Here is a 14,952-nt window from a genome sequence, read left to right as displayed (position 1 = left end):
TCCTATAGAGTCTATGCCCGCTTATATTTACTAGGCCTATATTCGGGTAGTATTACCCGAGCGGCTTAAATATATACAATCTTTACCGTGTTACTTATTAGGGTAAGATAGATACTCGCGATCCGTTAGCGAACGCTTATTAGGAGGTCGCTAACTAGTTATAATCTTTACGATAAGGTAGGAAGCACGTTATCGTATAGCGTCTTATCCACTATATAATCCGGCTATCTTAATAGGCCATTTACCGGGTTCGTCTTACCCGGGCGGTATTAAACCTTAAAGTTAAATAACGATAATCAGTATACCTATCTAGTAAGCCTTCCGCGAAGGTCCCGCGCCGGCGCGTTTAGCACGCCCTTAAGCGCCTAATAGTCTATTAGCACCGTAAACGCCTATCCTATGCCTTCGAGATAGTGGCGCTAATACTTAAGGCTCTTTATTATAGCTAATAGCTCCTGCTATCCTATACCCTATCGTTACTCCGTTTCGGAAAGCTTCTATAAGAAGTAGGCGACCGGTCGCTATCTAGTCTTATACTTCTAACTTAGGATCCCGGAAATAGCCTTATTTAAGGCGTCCGTCTTAACCCTTATATCTAGCACTAGGTTTTAGTGCCGTAGAATAATCGCCGACCTAAAGGCGACTTTTAGTAATTTAAACGCCCGCTTAGCGCTATCCGGGAACTTAAAAGGTCCTTTCTTTTTACCCGCCTAACTGCCTTTTAGTAGCGTAGTTAACGGTATAGTAACTCTAGAGTATCCCTTAATAAACCTCTTATAGAAATTAGTAAAACTAAGGAAAACTTAGATATCACGAAATAACCCGGGCACCGGCTACTCGGCGACCGTATATACACGTTCCGGGTCTATTATAATACCCTCGCGGGTTACTATAAACCCTAGGAAATCCACTTAGTTATAGTAAAATTCGCACTTTAATAGTTTCGCGTATAGCTAGGCCCTATAAAGCTAATCCAAAACCTTCTTTAGGTTCTTTATATACTATTCCCTTAACGTGGAATATATAAGGATATTATCTAGGTAAGCGATATAATATATATCTAGTAAACCGGTAAGCGCTTAGTAAATATACGCCTAGAAGGTAGCCGGAGTATTTATTAGCCCGAATAATATAACCGCGTACTTATAATAGCCGTATCGCGTTCTAAACACCGTCTTCTAGCGGTCCTCTTTCTTAATCCGGATCCTATAATAGGTATCTCGGATATCCACCTTAGAAAAGTACTTTGCCCCGGCGAGCCTATCTAATAGCTCGCCGACTAGGGGTAGGGGGTACCTATTCTTAATCGTTATAGCGTTTAACCCTCGATAATCGATATAGAGTCGTAAGCTACTATCCTTTTTAGGCACGAATAGCACTAGTAAGCCTATAGGGCTCGTTGACCGTTAAATACGATCGCTCGTTATCCCTTTAGCGATATACTTCTTTAGCTCCTTTAGCTAGGCTCGAGACAGGGGATATAATAGCCCGAATAGCGGTTCCTTCCCGTTTTATAAGTTAATCGTGTATTCGGCGTCCTTTAGTAAGGGTGGCTCCTTTATAGCCTACTCCGAAAATATATCCTAATAGTTAGCGATTTCCGGCGGTAGTTCGATAACTAGTCCGTATATCACCTTATCGTTATCTATAGACGGAATAGTTATATCCGGCGTCCCCGGTACGATAATAGTAGCGGTAGCGATATATATAATATACGCCTTTGCTCGCTTTTCGATAACCTTATAAGCCTATAGCTCGGGGTCTATAATTAAGATCGGCCCGTAGATAAACGTTCGGCGGGCCGTATTAATTATAATACCTTCTTAACCTATATTATCGTTTAAAAGCAGTAATTATCCGGTACCCTTAGGTCGATCCGTATATAGGAAAACCCTTTTTAATAGGCGTGGCCGCCCTTCTGCGTCTAGTAAATAGAAAGCTAAGCCGTACGCTCCGCGAACCCTCGCCGGGCTACTATCAAAACCTTTAATCTCCGGAGTCTCGACCTCTAAGAGCGGTTTTAACCTTAGGCGTTCCACTAATACTAGGCTAATAATATCTACCTACGTATAGGTATCTAAATCCACGCTAAACTCGATCTCCTTTCTATAACGGATTACTATCGCTATAAATCTCGCCACCTCGCTAACTATAATCGCCGGCTAGTTATTAGGCGTAGGTCTAGCCCCCTTATTACCTACGCCGACTTATTTCCCGATAAATAGAGTTCTCTAACCCGAATATCGTTATTAAGGTTATTACGTATAGTATACACGTTACTAACACGGGCATAAGCCTTCGCCGCCCCGTTATCGGTTATCTATCGTTCCTTATTATTATAATAGTCCTTAGAATAATAACCCTTTTTACTATAGTTATAGTACTCGCCTATAAAGGCACGCGTACTAGGCTACGCTTATAGAGGCTCTAGACCCGAGCCTGATACCTTTTAACCCGTTAGGGGCGCCCCCTTCGAGTCCGTCTTACCTGGCTCGGCGGGCGTACACCGACTAGTCGCCGGGGTGCTTACCCGACTTAAACGACCGTCCGAATACTAGAAGTTTAATAGGGTCCTCTTATAACCGGTATCTAATCGCTTACTGCTCGCCTTCTTAATAGGGTTTATATCCTAGAATAGCTACGCCTCTTAAGCTAGCGTCACCGCCTTATCTAATTCGGTTTTCTGCTCCCGTATCTTATCCTTAATACGTAGGGGTAGCCGACTAAAATAGTTATAGGCACGCTCTTCGCTTCTGCTTATTTCCTAGCCTAATAGCCTATATAGGTTATCCTACCGTTTAAATAGCTTTATCGGTATTATATCGCCGGTTATTTATAGCTTACGAAGTTCCTTACGGTAATAGTACTATTATATATCCCGGGATAGGTACTCTTACCGAATAAACGCCGTAAAGTCGTTCTAATTCGGGTTAGTAATCTTCCGGGCATAATACCTCTAGGATATCTAGAAGGTATATTCGAGCTTCGTTAAAGCCTATTCGATCTGCTATAGCACTAGGGCACCAGGTCTAAACTAGTTCCTAGCCTTAATCGCTACTAACTAATCGTCGATTTCTATAACCGTGGATAACTCTTTAATTAGCTTATAATTATATACCGGCGGTTTTTTATAATCGCGCTAGGGCGCCGGTTATTTAGTAAGCTTCTTTATAATTACTCGATTAATCTCGCTTTATTACTAAAGATATTACGAAAACATCGTAATTAACGCCTCTTATATCGACGTTAAGGGGCCGGCGATAAATCGCCGATCGGCCTATAAACCACTATCTTCGGGACCGAGTATAACCGGTATATCCGTTAACCCCTTATTTTTATCCGACGGTTCCTATTCGGCCACCGTCGTTATTAACCTTAGTACGGCGGGCGGCTACCCGGTGTCCGCTTTGCTAGCTCCCCCCGGGGGGACGCTCGTTCCTTAAGTCCTTCTTAGTGGTATCTTCGGCCTAACTACCTTAAAGGTATAGAAATTAAAGAATTATAACGAAAGGAAAGTCCGTAGACTTTAATTAAGGAAAAGATATCATAGAAAAGGCTCGATAGCTTAATACCGTAAAGTAATCGCAGTATATTCGTTAACCAAGCGCTAACTTTAAACCAAGACTTTAACTTAAGGGATTAAACTAATCCCTTAACGTACGCACAGAGATAGGTTCGGATCGGTGGTCCGTGCGCGGCCATCGGTCCGACTACATACCGATAGGTCTACGATCATCTCGTTACAGAGTACTAGCGCGACTATAATAAGTTAGTAAAATACCGATCGTATAGGGTCTAGATAAAAACTTATAGCAGTATAGTGGTAGTAATAGTGGTGGTAGTAATAGTAAGGGTGGTGATAATAGTAATAATAGTGATAATAGTGATAATAGCGGCGTAAGTTAACGTGATATTATAGATATTAATAATAGTTAAAAAAAAAGCAGTATAGCTTTATTTAATTATAGAATAAAAAATAAAGGCGTTATTTACTTCTTAGACTATTATTTAGTGCTTAAAGGAAGATACTACTAGATATAATAAAGGAGGTTTATTTAGGCAGCTTATAAAAAATAATAGTATAAAGGCAGGAATAAAGGCAGGTACGGTTATTATTATTCCTTCCTTAATTAATACTATTATTAGATTTCTTTTATATTTCTTTAATATTTACTACCTCTCTTTACGATTAGGACTATTATTAACGAGTATTATTTATAAAGCTTTACTCTTTATTTAATACTAGTTTATATTTTGCTTCTTTTAGCTTATTAGATATAGTACTTAATATAGTACTTAATACCTATATATAGCGGCTTTACTAGGCCGCCCCACTATTATCCGCTTTAGGCCTGCCTAATTAAACCCAGACCCTCTATTAGGCGGCCCAGGAAAGTCTTAGAGTCCTAATAGGTAGTCCCGCTCTCGCCTAGAAGAACCCAGGGGTCTAAATAGGCACCTAATAGGAACTACTAGGTTCCTTTAGGGCTAAGCGGGGTAACCCATTACAACGCCGAGACATACTTAGGCCGCCCAGTAAAGACCCCGGCTTCTAGTAGGCAGGCCTACTAGAACCCCTCGATCCAATTAGGGCCCGTTCAAACAGGCAGGGCCCTAATGGGTTAGGTCCACTTTTTCGTTTAGGCGCCCAAACGGCGGTTCAAATGGGTTTTGACGAAGCCTAATTCAATATCATTTCCATTCTACTTTGTAGCATATAGCCACCGTTTCTTAGCACCATTTTCCACCTGACATGTATATCATGGGGACCAACATCAAGGACAACATCAAGGACCTGGTCCTAGATTTCATGTCCTTGCTTGACTACGTTATAACGCTGCGGTGTCACGTCTGTCCGTTAACAGTCTGAGGATCATGAGCGTCACCTCGCAGCTCGGGAGGACCTTCGGTCTTGGGCGACATTTCTTCGATGGTCGAATGTCTGCGCTTGGGGTAATCTTCGCCATCCGAGTCCTGCCCAGGGTTGCAGTCCTGATAACGCATGGAGCGAAGTAGAGCGTAGAAGCCGCAGGCCAGCAACGATCCCAGGATGGGGCCCACCCAGTAGATCCAAAAATACCCGGGGAACGAATGGTTAACTACTGCGGGACCAAGAGAGCGAGCCGGATTGAGGGAGCCGCCGGTGAAATAAATTCCTATCAACGAAGGAGCAAGAGATTAGCACGGCTTTTACCTGTAGGGGAAGTGGTTATGTTACTCCCCCGCCGGTAGATCAGATGGCACGGGAAAAGGAGGAAAGGCCTAAAAAGTAAAAAAAGAACAAACACACCAATTAGTTCCGCCAGGAAGAAGGTCGTCCCAATGGCCACAGGTGCTAGGTAGGTAGACCGGTGTTTCTCGACAGCAAGCATAAGGATGACAAAGACGAGCTGTGCCGTCAGGAACATCTCAATGAAGAGACCCTGGGCGATATTGGCGTGGCCTCCTAGGAGCGTATCGACCGGCATCGGGCCCGGGAAGAGAGCCGATACCACCGCAGCAGCAGCAATGCCGCCGAGGAACTGGGCCAGGACGACGCAGATGGCACGGATGAAAGGGAGACCCCCGCAGAGCACCAAAGCGAGAGTGACCTAAACGGCGTGTCAGGGGTTGTCCGGAATGGTGGTGATAAGAGGGGCTGGAGCCATTGGACGTACAACAGGGTTAAAGAGGCCGCCGGTGATGCGGTAGAACGCCCAGACATTGGCGGTCAACGAGACGCCGAACGCCAGGCTGACGAGGATCAGGGCCGCATGGTTCGGAGGCGCGCCCTCGACGGGCTTGGGGGTGTTTGCAATCTGGGTACCGGCGAAAGAGAAGAAGAGGAAGAGGAAGGTCCCCACGAACTCGCCTATAGTGGCGACAATGTTGTTCCGCGTGGTGTCCGGGAGGAAAAGCGTCGGGAGAGGGCCCTGACCCGTGCGTCTGGCGCTCGATAACCGGCTTATACCCTGGGTAAGACTGTTGACCCGGCTGGAGGACGAAAGGTGTCGGAAGGCGTGCATTTTGGAGAATGGGCTACGGCGGTATCTAGGAGAGGAGCTTCTCAGGCATGAAATGATGTAGTTGTTGGATACAATCGAACAGATTATCCAGCCATGTGGATGTGGGTGACTGGTGTTGGTGTGCTTTTGTATTCGTACTCTTGGTCTTGACGACAGCCCGCAATAGTAATATCTACCGTTAAAATGGAGGGAGGGATCGCCGAATATGACATGGAAGACAGGTCATGATATATAAAAATTTCAACCCCGCCATCCTCTGGCCCGTCTGGCGTTAACGGGAACTAAGAAAGCTCGAAGCTGTACAGAGTACTCCATCGTTGCGACCTTGGGAAAGCAGCGTTTACACGGGTTACGTACCTAACCAGGGCCGGCATAGAGCCTAGGAGGATAAGGAACACGGGGCGTCCTACGAGGTATAGAGCCCACCCTCTCAAAGCATAGTCGTAGCATCCCATGATAATGCGGCGTAGTCTAGAGCGGCAATAAAGTTCCGGGCAAGGTACCCCGTGGGATAAGGTGCGGAGACCTGCCGCCTTCTGCAGTGACCGGAGTAATTACCGATTCGCTCCTCCACTACATCCCCTCCTCCACTACGACATAGGGCTGGTCGAATTCAAAGTCACGTACTCAGTACGAGCAGTTCGGGGGTTGCGACGGCTATTATTACGACAAACTTACGTATTCGTACATCCAGCTTCCAAGACGAACTTTTGCTGAGATTGACCCTTTGCGCCGAAATTTTGGACCTGATAACAAAGCTGGCTGACGGAAACGTCCATGTAAGTTATAACGTTGCCCAATCGAATGTCGCTGTGGCAAAATCAATGGCTCTTTGTATGAAAACAGCATCGATGGGATGGGGTATGGGCCCATGGGGATTCGAGCGAACACTGTTACACGGACTGGATGCGGAATGAACTCAATTCCAGCTGAAGACGAAAAAGGGTCTAGACCGACTGTCGGGGCTGCGTCCGCACCAAGTCATGTCTGAACCAGGTACGCCGATTCAATCGAGTTGAACTGACGGAATACCAGGTAAAAGAAATCGTCATCGATCTCGATGGAGATGGACACTGCGAACTATACAAATCGATGCACGGATCCCATCTTGCTAACATTTGATTGAAATGTTTACTGGAACGACTCAGACGAGTGACTTTGACTGAAAGGATGGACATTGTCTGAACCAATATCCGTTCGGAAGCTAATAGATAACGACGAACGGACACAACCAAGTGCGCGGGATATTTTGGCCAAGCCGGCGGCCTAAGAAAGCTTCTTTTCTCCAACGCCTGAGATGGCTATCAGTTAGGCCTGGTCGGCGGATCGCTGACATGCAGCGAATCAACGGGTCGAGGCATAAGAATGGGGACAATCTCTAGAGTCAGGGTCCGTCTCTCGTAAGTCGTCTGAATAGACAAACAAAGACATGCATATCACAGGGCTGAGGAACCTACCAGAAAGAACTACACTCACACTCTTATCCTCTCCTCCATCACGTGAGCCTCCCAGCAAGCAACCTCCGAGTCTCGTGGCGGCAGAGAGCCTCCTAGTCAATTTCAACCAGAAATCACGTCCTTTGTCCCCTTGATCCCTTGTCGTAACATTACCCTACTGCGACCTATATCTCCAATGCAGTAACGACGTATTCGCATATCAAGCTTCCCCTTGTACTAAATCAGTGTATGCTGTTGGTTGATGATATCGAGGATAAGGGTGCTGTGCTGGGGCTTGTTTCTTTATTGCAATGTTCTCTATGGATAGGACGTCTCTTTCATGAACAATATCTGTCTGTGCTACTCTCTTTGAACTGACCTGAAAGACTTGTTCAAGGGCGAGCCGACAATGCCTTGTCTGTATTACTCTCTTTGAACCCGACTTGCAATGGGCTTGTTCATGCGAGGTCGAACCTATGTTGTTATTCCTGAACAACACTGTAAGAACATTCATGATGATTACGATCTGAATGATTGTTTGTCCGTTTATGAATACCATAAATACAGGCGAGTTAGACCTCGACTTGAACTTCTCATTCCAACTCGGCCATCCAACATCTACTACTTTCAGCATTCAGCCAATACTCGACTACTACTACTACTACTACAAGCTCAAAGCAAATACACAACACCCAAACAACCCAAAGAAACCCATCCACCAAGCAACAATGCATTCTTCCACTCCCACTCCTGTCGCCGCCTCCAAGGCTGGCGCCACCACCCCCTCCACCAAGAAGACGGAGAACATGTCCGCCCCCGTCAATGCGGCCCAGGTCCAGTGCACTTGCGAGTGCGGCTGCCGCGTGGTCGTCCGCTTCCCCGGCGGAAACTTGTGCGAACGCTGCAACTTGTACTGCCAGTAAGTTATCACGGTATGTGCAGTATCTTGCTAACCCTCGCTTCCGTTGCGAGCTGTCGCCTCGGAGCTGAGTTGATCAGCTTCTCAAGGCTGGGTCACCATACTACCTCGAGTATGGGATGCGCTGGATCGCATTCATAGGTAATAGAGTAATAAACAGGTATACTCTCACTTTTCGTCTTACAATATGCATCGTGACTGTTAAAACTTGGTCGTTGGGTGATAGGAGATAGAGTCTCTTGTCTTCTCCTGGCGGAAGTATAGTAATTGCGTGAGTGAAGGTTTTGGGCCAGAGCTATGGCCATCATGGCATGTTGTTTGGATGAGCTGTTCGGCGCTTGTTAGAGCACTGAGATGTTATTCACTAAAATTCCCAGGCGTACAGGGAGGTCGATGGTATATTCAGGGGTTAGAACTTAGGGGGTTTGTGTCCGGGATAGGTAGGCAATCCACCGATTGCTGGCCGGGAAACCTGAAGATCAGAAAGATCATGATCTCTCTTTTCCAGTCGCACAGACCTGGTCTCGCTGTAATGTATTCCATTCTTACCTTCTTTTCGCTCCAAATATCTGGATTTAAAGGAAATCCCAAAAAGTATAGACTGCCAACAAAGTCAGGACGGTCAAATTCACTTTTATAGTATTACAGATTTAGATTAGATAAGCGGACCCACAGCTCGTTAAATGTTACCGGCTAGGAGTAGCGTCAAGACCAGCTGGTGGCATCTGACAACCGGGACAGACTTCTCGCGCCCCGCGTCGCGACTCGACTTCCTAACCACGTCCTCGACCAAGTCCACACACCACACCCCGCGATCGAAGAATTTTCCAGGAGATCCATTCCCTCTATTCGTTTCCCCCTTCTTCGTTAGATTCTGCTACTTGCCAGGTCGCGGAGACACTCAGAGCTCATCACCAATGGCGCTGCCACTCCCCTGTGGCCTCGTGCCCAACGAGGTCGGATTCCTTTGCGAGATGGAATCCGTGACGGTCGTCCCCCGGCAGAGGCTCGATAGCATCGACCTGCTAAGTGTGAGTATATTCGGTGGACTGTTCTCACCACGCTCTTCGACCCAAATCTCATACTGACGTCCACCACCTCCAGGGTCAAACTCCCACGCTCCGCCCTCCATACCGCGCCAACCTCCCTCTATGGCTGGCCCTCCTCCTCAAAAAGCAACGACGAGCGAACATCGTCCCCCCGCCGTGGCTGCACCCCGATTCCCTCCGCGAAGTGATACACTACGAGATGAAGATCGACCCGGACGCCTTCTCCCCCCCTCCTCCACCGCCCGCCCGTGCCGATGCGCGCGGCAACGCACACCACCACCCCACGAGACGTACCAGCGACGACGACACCATCCTCTCCCCGCCATTCCTCTCCTCCTGCACGTCCGACGCCCCCGCCGGCGCGCTGCCATACCACTGGTTCGAGGTCGCCGAGATGCTCCTCGCCCACGCGGCCGACGACATCCCCTCGGCGTCCGAGGTGCGGTCCCTCCTCCGCGACCTCCACGAGATCCGCGCGGCCAAGATGCGCAGGAGTACAGCCGACCTGGAACAGGGCGTCGGGGGGGTCCTGCGCCTGCGCGGCGTCGGCGCCATGGAGCTGGCCGAGAGCCGCGCCTTCATCCTGGGGGTGATCGAGGGCGTCCGCAGGCTGGGTGCCAGCGCCGAAGCTACGCGTCGCGAAGAGGAAGAGGAGGGTCGCGGCCACGATGGTGATGAGGATGACGAAGACGATGACATGTTCGGATGAGATGCCGACTTTGGTTTCACTGTTTCAAACCGCTAGCGAGGAACTCGCTTGCTCGCTCGTCAAGAGTGGTCTTTCTCCGCCGCTCGGGAGGACGCTGCTACCAGGGCCGTTCTCGCGGTGCTCACACCTCTTGTGCGCCTCTGCCTGGGCCGCGTTTGGACTGCGCACTGGGTACACTCGGACTTGACACTGCGAAACGCATTTTCTCACGGTTTCCTCGATCGCGACGAATCTACTTTCAGGTAACTTTGAATCATGTTACCGGCTATCTATCGCTTCTCATTACAAACCCTTGTCATCTTTCAAGGGGCGTGGGGAAAGAAACAGGTAATCGTCATCTTGCGGGGAGCATCGGGTTCAGACTCTGCTGAAGGCTGTGGGCCCTCGGATGCAGTGGGCGAAGAGGCGCCTGAAACCGACGGTGAATACAACTCCCCAGCCGAAGACGAGTTCGAGGTATAGGTGGATGTCCAAGTCCACGACGTGGAAGATCCCGAAAGCGACGTTGGGGCCGATTCGGCTGAAGAGCGAGATGGGCCTGAGAAGATGGACGGGGCTGCAGGCGAGGGAGAGTCGGAAGAAGGCGGTGGAGTCGGGAAGACCCAGGGAAGTGGAGTGGCGGGGAGAGAGGCAGAGGAAGGTGGAGTGGGAATGGGAGGAGTGGACGAAGGTTGGCTTTCTCCCGGCTCGATTGTTACCTCTTCCTCCACCGCGACGACCTGGAAAGCTTCCGGGGGTGGCCGTCCGCGCTGGTCCAGGCCTTGGATCGCCCCTTCGCCGGCCGCTCGGGCTGACGCGCGGGTGTGTCGCCGGTTGGGGCCGTGACATTGCGGGGCCGGACGACCCTGGACGCCCGAAGCCTGGCTCTTCTTCGAGCTGTGCCTCCCAATGGCAGATTTGCCGGGGGTGTGACGGTACGCCGGAGTGCTGGTGGTTGTCATTTGGATGGATTTCGCTGGGAATCGACGGGTCTTGTTGGGATTCCGAGGTTCGATGAGAGGAGTGACGGAAAGGCTTTTGTCCAACTGGAATGCCTGGTGATGTTACTTGGTGCTGGACGACTTGTTTCTGCAGTTCTCTCTAATCGATCAGAACCGGATGACCTTTATACTTGGTGCTCTCCACCGGTTCAAAGAGGCCAAAGTTCCGTGGTCTTTGTATTCGAAGTCCAAGAGTCGTCATGTCGATGAACACCATGGCCAACATACAAAGAGATGCAACTGTTCCATAAGCGGCAGTATTCGGTTTATTGTTCACTCGAACTTATTTTCATGTCAATAAAAGAGACAAAGGTCGAGGAAATGTCGGGCAGAGAGAAGGGGACAATGCGGTGTCTATTGTTTGCAGCCTGCGGTCGTGAACTTGGGCCCAGTAACACCAGTGAGACGGAACGGAAACAAAGGAAATCAGAGCCATCCAAGTTGACGATACGTATAAGAAGGGAAGAGAAAAAAGAAAAGAAAAAAACAAGAAACGAAGATAAAGAGGAACAAAGCAGAAGGAAAATAATTCATTGAAAGACGATGTACAAAGCCTATACTTGGTGGCATCCGCCATGGTAGTTCATGCGGTTGACTCCGTAGTTGGTAGGACCGGAAGTTCCGACTGTGTATGCAACCGGGCGTGCAGGTCTAAGGCCGTTGGGCAGTGTCAGTACTACAGTTCAGCAAAACAGTTTGACTTTCGTAACTTGCATCTCAATACTAGCAAGGTCCGTTGATGGCGACTTGCCGGGCCAGACAAGAGGATTATCCACGGCCACTATATAACGGAGCTATGTACCGGCTCCCGGCCCCCGGCGCCTACACCGAACAGCCAATGTATCTTATACGTACTGTAGTCACATCAGTGGTCACCCACACCTTGGCTAGCGGCCCCCCGGAGCGGGACGACGGGAGCCAGCTCCAAACTTGCGCGTCGGGCAGGGCGTGGGATGTCACCTTGCAGGGGTTAAATTATCACAAGGGGCTTTACCAGGAACATGATGGTTAACTTGCTCAAATACTCTCATAGATCTGGTACCGTACCACACCCAAGACTCCAAGACCGCATATCAACCAACCTTGGGCTCACTCCTTGACAGCCAAACCTCCAATCCTACCCTTCCCATTACCAATACCTGCACACCGGCTTACAGAATTGTGCATGTGACATGTGATTCGGTAGCATATACTCCGTAGCCTTCCCCTTCCCCTGAAAGGGCAAGCCGGTGTTATAAAACCCGCACCTCCCAGACGCGCGAGCAACAGCACAGCGCGACAAGAGTTTCAGCGAGCAAGACGGTTCCCCCATGTCGACGATCCCGAGTGCCTGAGGACTGATTGACTCTCCCCGACCATCACAATGCGGTCCCGGTCCGCCATTCTCGCCCTCGCGGCAGCCACCGTGCCAGTTCCCAGCCGAGCCGTCGGCCTCACCGGCATCGGCACCTTCCCCGAGAACCCCCACTGCGCCGACGCCTGCTACAGCTCCCTCGCGACCTACCGACTCGACTGCTCCGTCGTCCACGAAGACGACAGTGCATCCGGCGGGGACCACCACCACCCCCACGTCGAGACCTCGCCCGAGTGCCGCGCCAACAACGACCACTTCCTCCGTTCCCTCGCCTGGTGCATCAGCACAAAGTGCGCCGACGCGGGCCTCTCCACCCCCGACATTGAGCATTTCTGGTTCCGCGTGAGCACCGGCGACCCGGAGGTGCCTCCCAAGTGGAGCTACACCGAGGCGCTGCGCTCCATCGACGAGCCCCCCGTGCGCGACCTTGGTCATGGCGATACCATCAACTCGACTGTGCGCACCCCTGAGTTTTGGTCCGTCTTGTACGGCACACACTCGACTCTCTACCATGAGACCAGGAATGGGTCCATCTTTGGGTGGGTTCCATACTTTCCAGGCCCCTCCTTTCCCATCCCCCATCTTTTCTGTCTGTGTTGCTGCTTTTTCCAAGCTGACCTTTATGATAGACTCGTCATCCTTCTCACCGGCTTCGGTGTCCCCATCCTCCTCTCCTGGCTAGGCCGCTTCCCCTACATCAGCACCCTATACGACAAAATCAACCCGTACCTCGTCTACCCGAGCCTGGTTGGCACCTACCAAGTCCGTCCCCTCCCCTACCAGCTAGGCAACGCCCCGACAATCGGCCAGGCCCTCTACATAGCCCTCATGGTCGTCGTCAACGTCATCGTCAGCGCCGTCGATTATCGCACCACGCCGGCCCATCTATGGTTCCAAAATACCTCCCAGCAGGTTACCGGCTACCTCATGTACCGCACCGGCGTGCTGTCCTACTCCATGGCGCCGCTGCTCATCCTCTTCGCCGGTCGGAATAACATCCTGCAATGGCTCACCGACTGGCCGCACTCGACCTTCCTGCTGCTGCACCGCTGGATCGCCCGCCTGTTCGTGCTGCAGGCGCTTCTGCACACCATCCTCGCCGTCGCCGTGTACTCCGAGATGGGCATCTACGACGCCGAGTCGGTCCTCGATTACTGGATCTGGGGCGTCGTCGCCACCGTCCTCGCCTGCGTCATGTGCGTCGTCTCCGTCGGCTACTTCAGGCGTCTCTCGTACGAGATCTTCCTCATCGGCCACATCGTCATGGCCGTCTTCGTCATTGTAGGGTGCTGGTACCACGTCGTCTACCGCTTCGACATCTCAGCCGGTTACACCACCTGGCTCTACGCCGCCTGCGCCGTGTGGTTCTTCGACCGCCTCGTCCGTGTTGGCCGCATCCTCAAGGCCGGCGTCCGCTACGCCAAAGTCACCGACATTGGGGATAACCACGTCCGCGTTGACGTCGAGGGCATCCGCTGGGGGGCGGCCCCGGGCAAGCATGCCTATGTCTACTTCCCGACCCTCAACCCGCTGCGGCCGTGGGAGAACCACCCCTTCTCAGTGCTTCCCACGTCGTTGTTCCACGCGACACATCAGCCTGGCACGGAGGCCGGCGAAGCCACCGTGGCAAGCACCGGAACAGACTCGGAGCAGAACGATGTGGAAAAGCGCCAGGCGAGCCCAATCGTGTCAACGGCCTTGAGCACCAAGGGCCCTACTCACAGGACGACGGCCGGGGTGACGTTCTTCGTGCGTAAGTCGGAGGGAATGACCAAGTCCCTCCGGGCCGAGAACCGACTCCTCACGTTGCTCGATGGGCCATATTCCAACAACTCGTCCAAGGCCGTTCTCAAGTGCGATCGCGTCCTTTTGATTGCGGGTGGCATTGGCATCACGGGTGTCTTACCCTGGGCCAAGGCCCATCCCAACGTGAAGCTCCACTGGTCCATCAAGGAGAGGGACGGGTACCTTGCGGATGCCTTGGGCGGGGCGTTGCAAGATGTGGCTGAAAGGGACATCAAGAGGGGCGAGAGAATCAATATTGAGGCCGTCTTGAATCAGGAGGTCGAAGCTGGGTGGACGAGAATCGGCGTGGTCGCCTGCGGGCCAGGCGGCCTGTGCGACGATGCGAGAGCGGCCGTTGCAGCGGCAGGCAAGAAACACAAGACCGTGTTCGAACTGGAAGTCCACGCCTACTCTTGGTAAGGTAGCTGGGCGTGTTGGGAACAGGCTGTGCCGCCATGTCGCTTCTATTTGCTTCCGGTTTTGCGTGCTTCGTTTGGTTAGCCGTCAGGCCCCGTCTTGGGTTGAAGACGGTTGTGTAGACCTAAGTAGATACCCATCATAGCTTTGAGTGGCAGAGTGAAAAATAGCACTGGCTCATTCGTTGAAGGCTGCCGCTGTGGGACTTTCTCCTCCTGGCGTTGGTTCAATTAGACGGATGACTGCGACTGTTGGCGCTCAGGGGTCGGAAGTCGGGCACCCTTCCCTGCCCTCTTGT

The 14,952-nt window shown here is 51.0% G+C and overlaps 7 protein-coding genes across 7 annotated transcripts; 4 read left to right on the top strand and 3 right to left on the bottom strand.

The window, feature by feature from the left end:
• Nucleotides 1-4,267: 4,267 nt before the first annotated feature.
• On the bottom strand, nucleotides 4,268-6,545 carry ACRALDRAFT_1073789 (uncharacterized protein). The gene is made up of 3 exons (XM_071018151.1): nucleotides 5,658-6,545; nucleotides 5,291-5,591; nucleotides 4,268-5,156 (listed from the first exon to the last, which is right to left on the bottom strand). The coding sequence occupies exons 1-3, from the start codon at nucleotides 6,003-6,005 to the stop codon at nucleotides 4,846-4,848; spliced, it is 960 nt and encodes a 319-aa protein (XP_070879316.1). The 5' UTR covers nucleotides 6,006-6,545; the 3' UTR covers nucleotides 4,268-4,845.
• On the bottom strand, nucleotides 6,436-7,612 carry ACRALDRAFT_205721 (uncharacterized protein; the record flags this gene model as incomplete). The annotated part of the gene is made up of 11 exons (XM_071021797.1): nucleotides 6,436-6,541; nucleotides 6,583-6,631; nucleotides 6,694-6,815; nucleotides 6,850-6,970; nucleotides 7,031-7,061; nucleotides 7,104-7,116; nucleotides 7,141-7,167; nucleotides 7,233-7,306; nucleotides 7,340-7,414; nucleotides 7,484-7,533; nucleotides 7,570-7,612. 11 exons carry the CDS (start codon nucleotides 7,610-7,612, stop codon nucleotides 6,436-6,438), a joined length of 711 nt encoding a protein of 236 aa, XP_070879315.1.
• A 78-nt stretch (nucleotides 7,613-7,690) lies between these two features.
• On the top strand, nucleotides 7,691-8,364 carry ACRALDRAFT_205722 (uncharacterized protein; the record flags this gene model as incomplete). The annotated part of the gene is made up of 5 exons (XM_071021799.1): nucleotides 7,691-7,726; nucleotides 7,770-7,794; nucleotides 7,828-7,857; nucleotides 7,909-7,977; nucleotides 8,009-8,364. 5 exons carry the CDS (start codon nucleotides 7,691-7,693, stop codon nucleotides 8,362-8,364), a joined length of 516 nt encoding a protein of 171 aa, XP_070879314.1.
• Nucleotides 8,365-8,390: 26 nt separating this feature from the next.
• Nucleotides 8,391-8,903, bottom strand: ACRALDRAFT_205723 (uncharacterized protein; the record flags this gene model as incomplete). Its single annotated transcript, XM_071021801.1, has 5 exons — nucleotides 8,391-8,427; nucleotides 8,460-8,484; nucleotides 8,533-8,697; nucleotides 8,777-8,832; nucleotides 8,875-8,903. The coding sequence occupies 5 exons, from the start codon at nucleotides 8,901-8,903 to the stop codon at nucleotides 8,391-8,393; spliced, it is 312 nt and encodes a 103-aa protein (XP_070879313.1).
• A 221-nt stretch (nucleotides 8,904-9,124) lies between these two features.
• ACRALDRAFT_1078930 (uncharacterized protein) lies at nucleotides 9,125-10,605 on the top strand. The gene is made up of 2 exons (XM_071018835.1): nucleotides 9,125-9,391; nucleotides 9,465-10,605. The coding sequence occupies exons 1-2, from the start codon at nucleotides 9,278-9,280 to the stop codon at nucleotides 10,116-10,118; spliced, it is 768 nt and encodes a 255-aa protein (XP_070879312.1). The 5' UTR covers nucleotides 9,125-9,277; the 3' UTR covers nucleotides 10,119-10,605.
• A 784-nt stretch (nucleotides 10,606-11,389) lies between these two features.
• Nucleotides 11,390-12,432, top strand: ACRALDRAFT_205726 (uncharacterized protein; the record flags this gene model as incomplete). Its single annotated transcript, XM_071021803.1, has 7 exons — nucleotides 11,390-11,538; nucleotides 11,652-11,741; nucleotides 11,781-11,833; nucleotides 11,968-12,105; nucleotides 12,132-12,259; nucleotides 12,285-12,327; nucleotides 12,362-12,432. The coding sequence occupies 7 exons, from the start codon at nucleotides 11,390-11,392 to the stop codon at nucleotides 12,430-12,432; spliced, it is 672 nt and encodes a 223-aa protein (XP_070879311.1).
• Nucleotides 12,102-14,930, top strand: ACRALDRAFT_1059855 (uncharacterized protein). The gene has a single exon (XM_071016124.1). The coding sequence runs from the start codon at nucleotides 12,462-12,464 to the stop codon at nucleotides 14,655-14,657; it is 2,196 nt and encodes a 731-aa protein (XP_070879310.1). The 5' UTR covers nucleotides 12,102-12,461; the 3' UTR covers nucleotides 14,658-14,930.
• The last annotated feature ends 22 nt before the right edge of the window (nucleotides 14,931-14,952 follow it).

This window comes from Sodiomyces alcalophilus, assembly GCF_042370955.1.
Source record: "Sodiomyces alcalophilus JCM 7366 unplaced genomic scaffold ACRALscaffold_1, whole genome shotgun sequence".
Taxonomy (NCBI): Eukaryota; Fungi; Ascomycota; class Sordariomycetes; order Glomerellales; family Plectosphaerellaceae; genus Sodiomyces; species Sodiomyces alcalophilus.
The sequence above is the reverse complement of the archived record's forward strand: the minus strand, read 5'-3'. Positions and strand labels throughout refer to the sequence as shown.

Bases quoted from the DNA above. Each gene is read 5' to 3' on its own strand.
- ACRALDRAFT_1073789 (XM_071018151.1), bottom strand. From the start codon at position 6,005: ATGCACGCCTTCCGACACCTTTCGTCCTCCAGCCGGGTCAACAGTCTT. The intron at 5,592-5,657 runs GTACGTCCAATG...CACGCCGTTTAG, and splicing joins GCGGCCTCTTTAACCCTGTT to GTCACTCTCGCTTTGGTGCT. The intron at 5,157-5,290 runs GTGTGTTTGTTC...CTTCGTTGATAG, and splicing joins CTTCCTGGCGGAACTAATTG to GAATTTATTTCACCGGCGGC.
- ACRALDRAFT_1078930 (XM_071018835.1), top strand. From the start codon at position 9,278: ATGGCGCTGCCACTCCCCTGTGGCCTCGTGCCCAACGAGGTCGGATTC. The intron at 9,392-9,464 runs GTGAGTATATTC...CACCACCTCCAG, and splicing joins ATAGCATCGACCTGCTAAGT to GGTCAAACTCCCACGCTCCG.
- ACRALDRAFT_1059855 (XM_071016124.1), top strand. From the start codon at position 12,462: ATGCGGTCCCGGTCCGCCATTCTCGCCCTCGCGGCAGCCACCGTGCCA.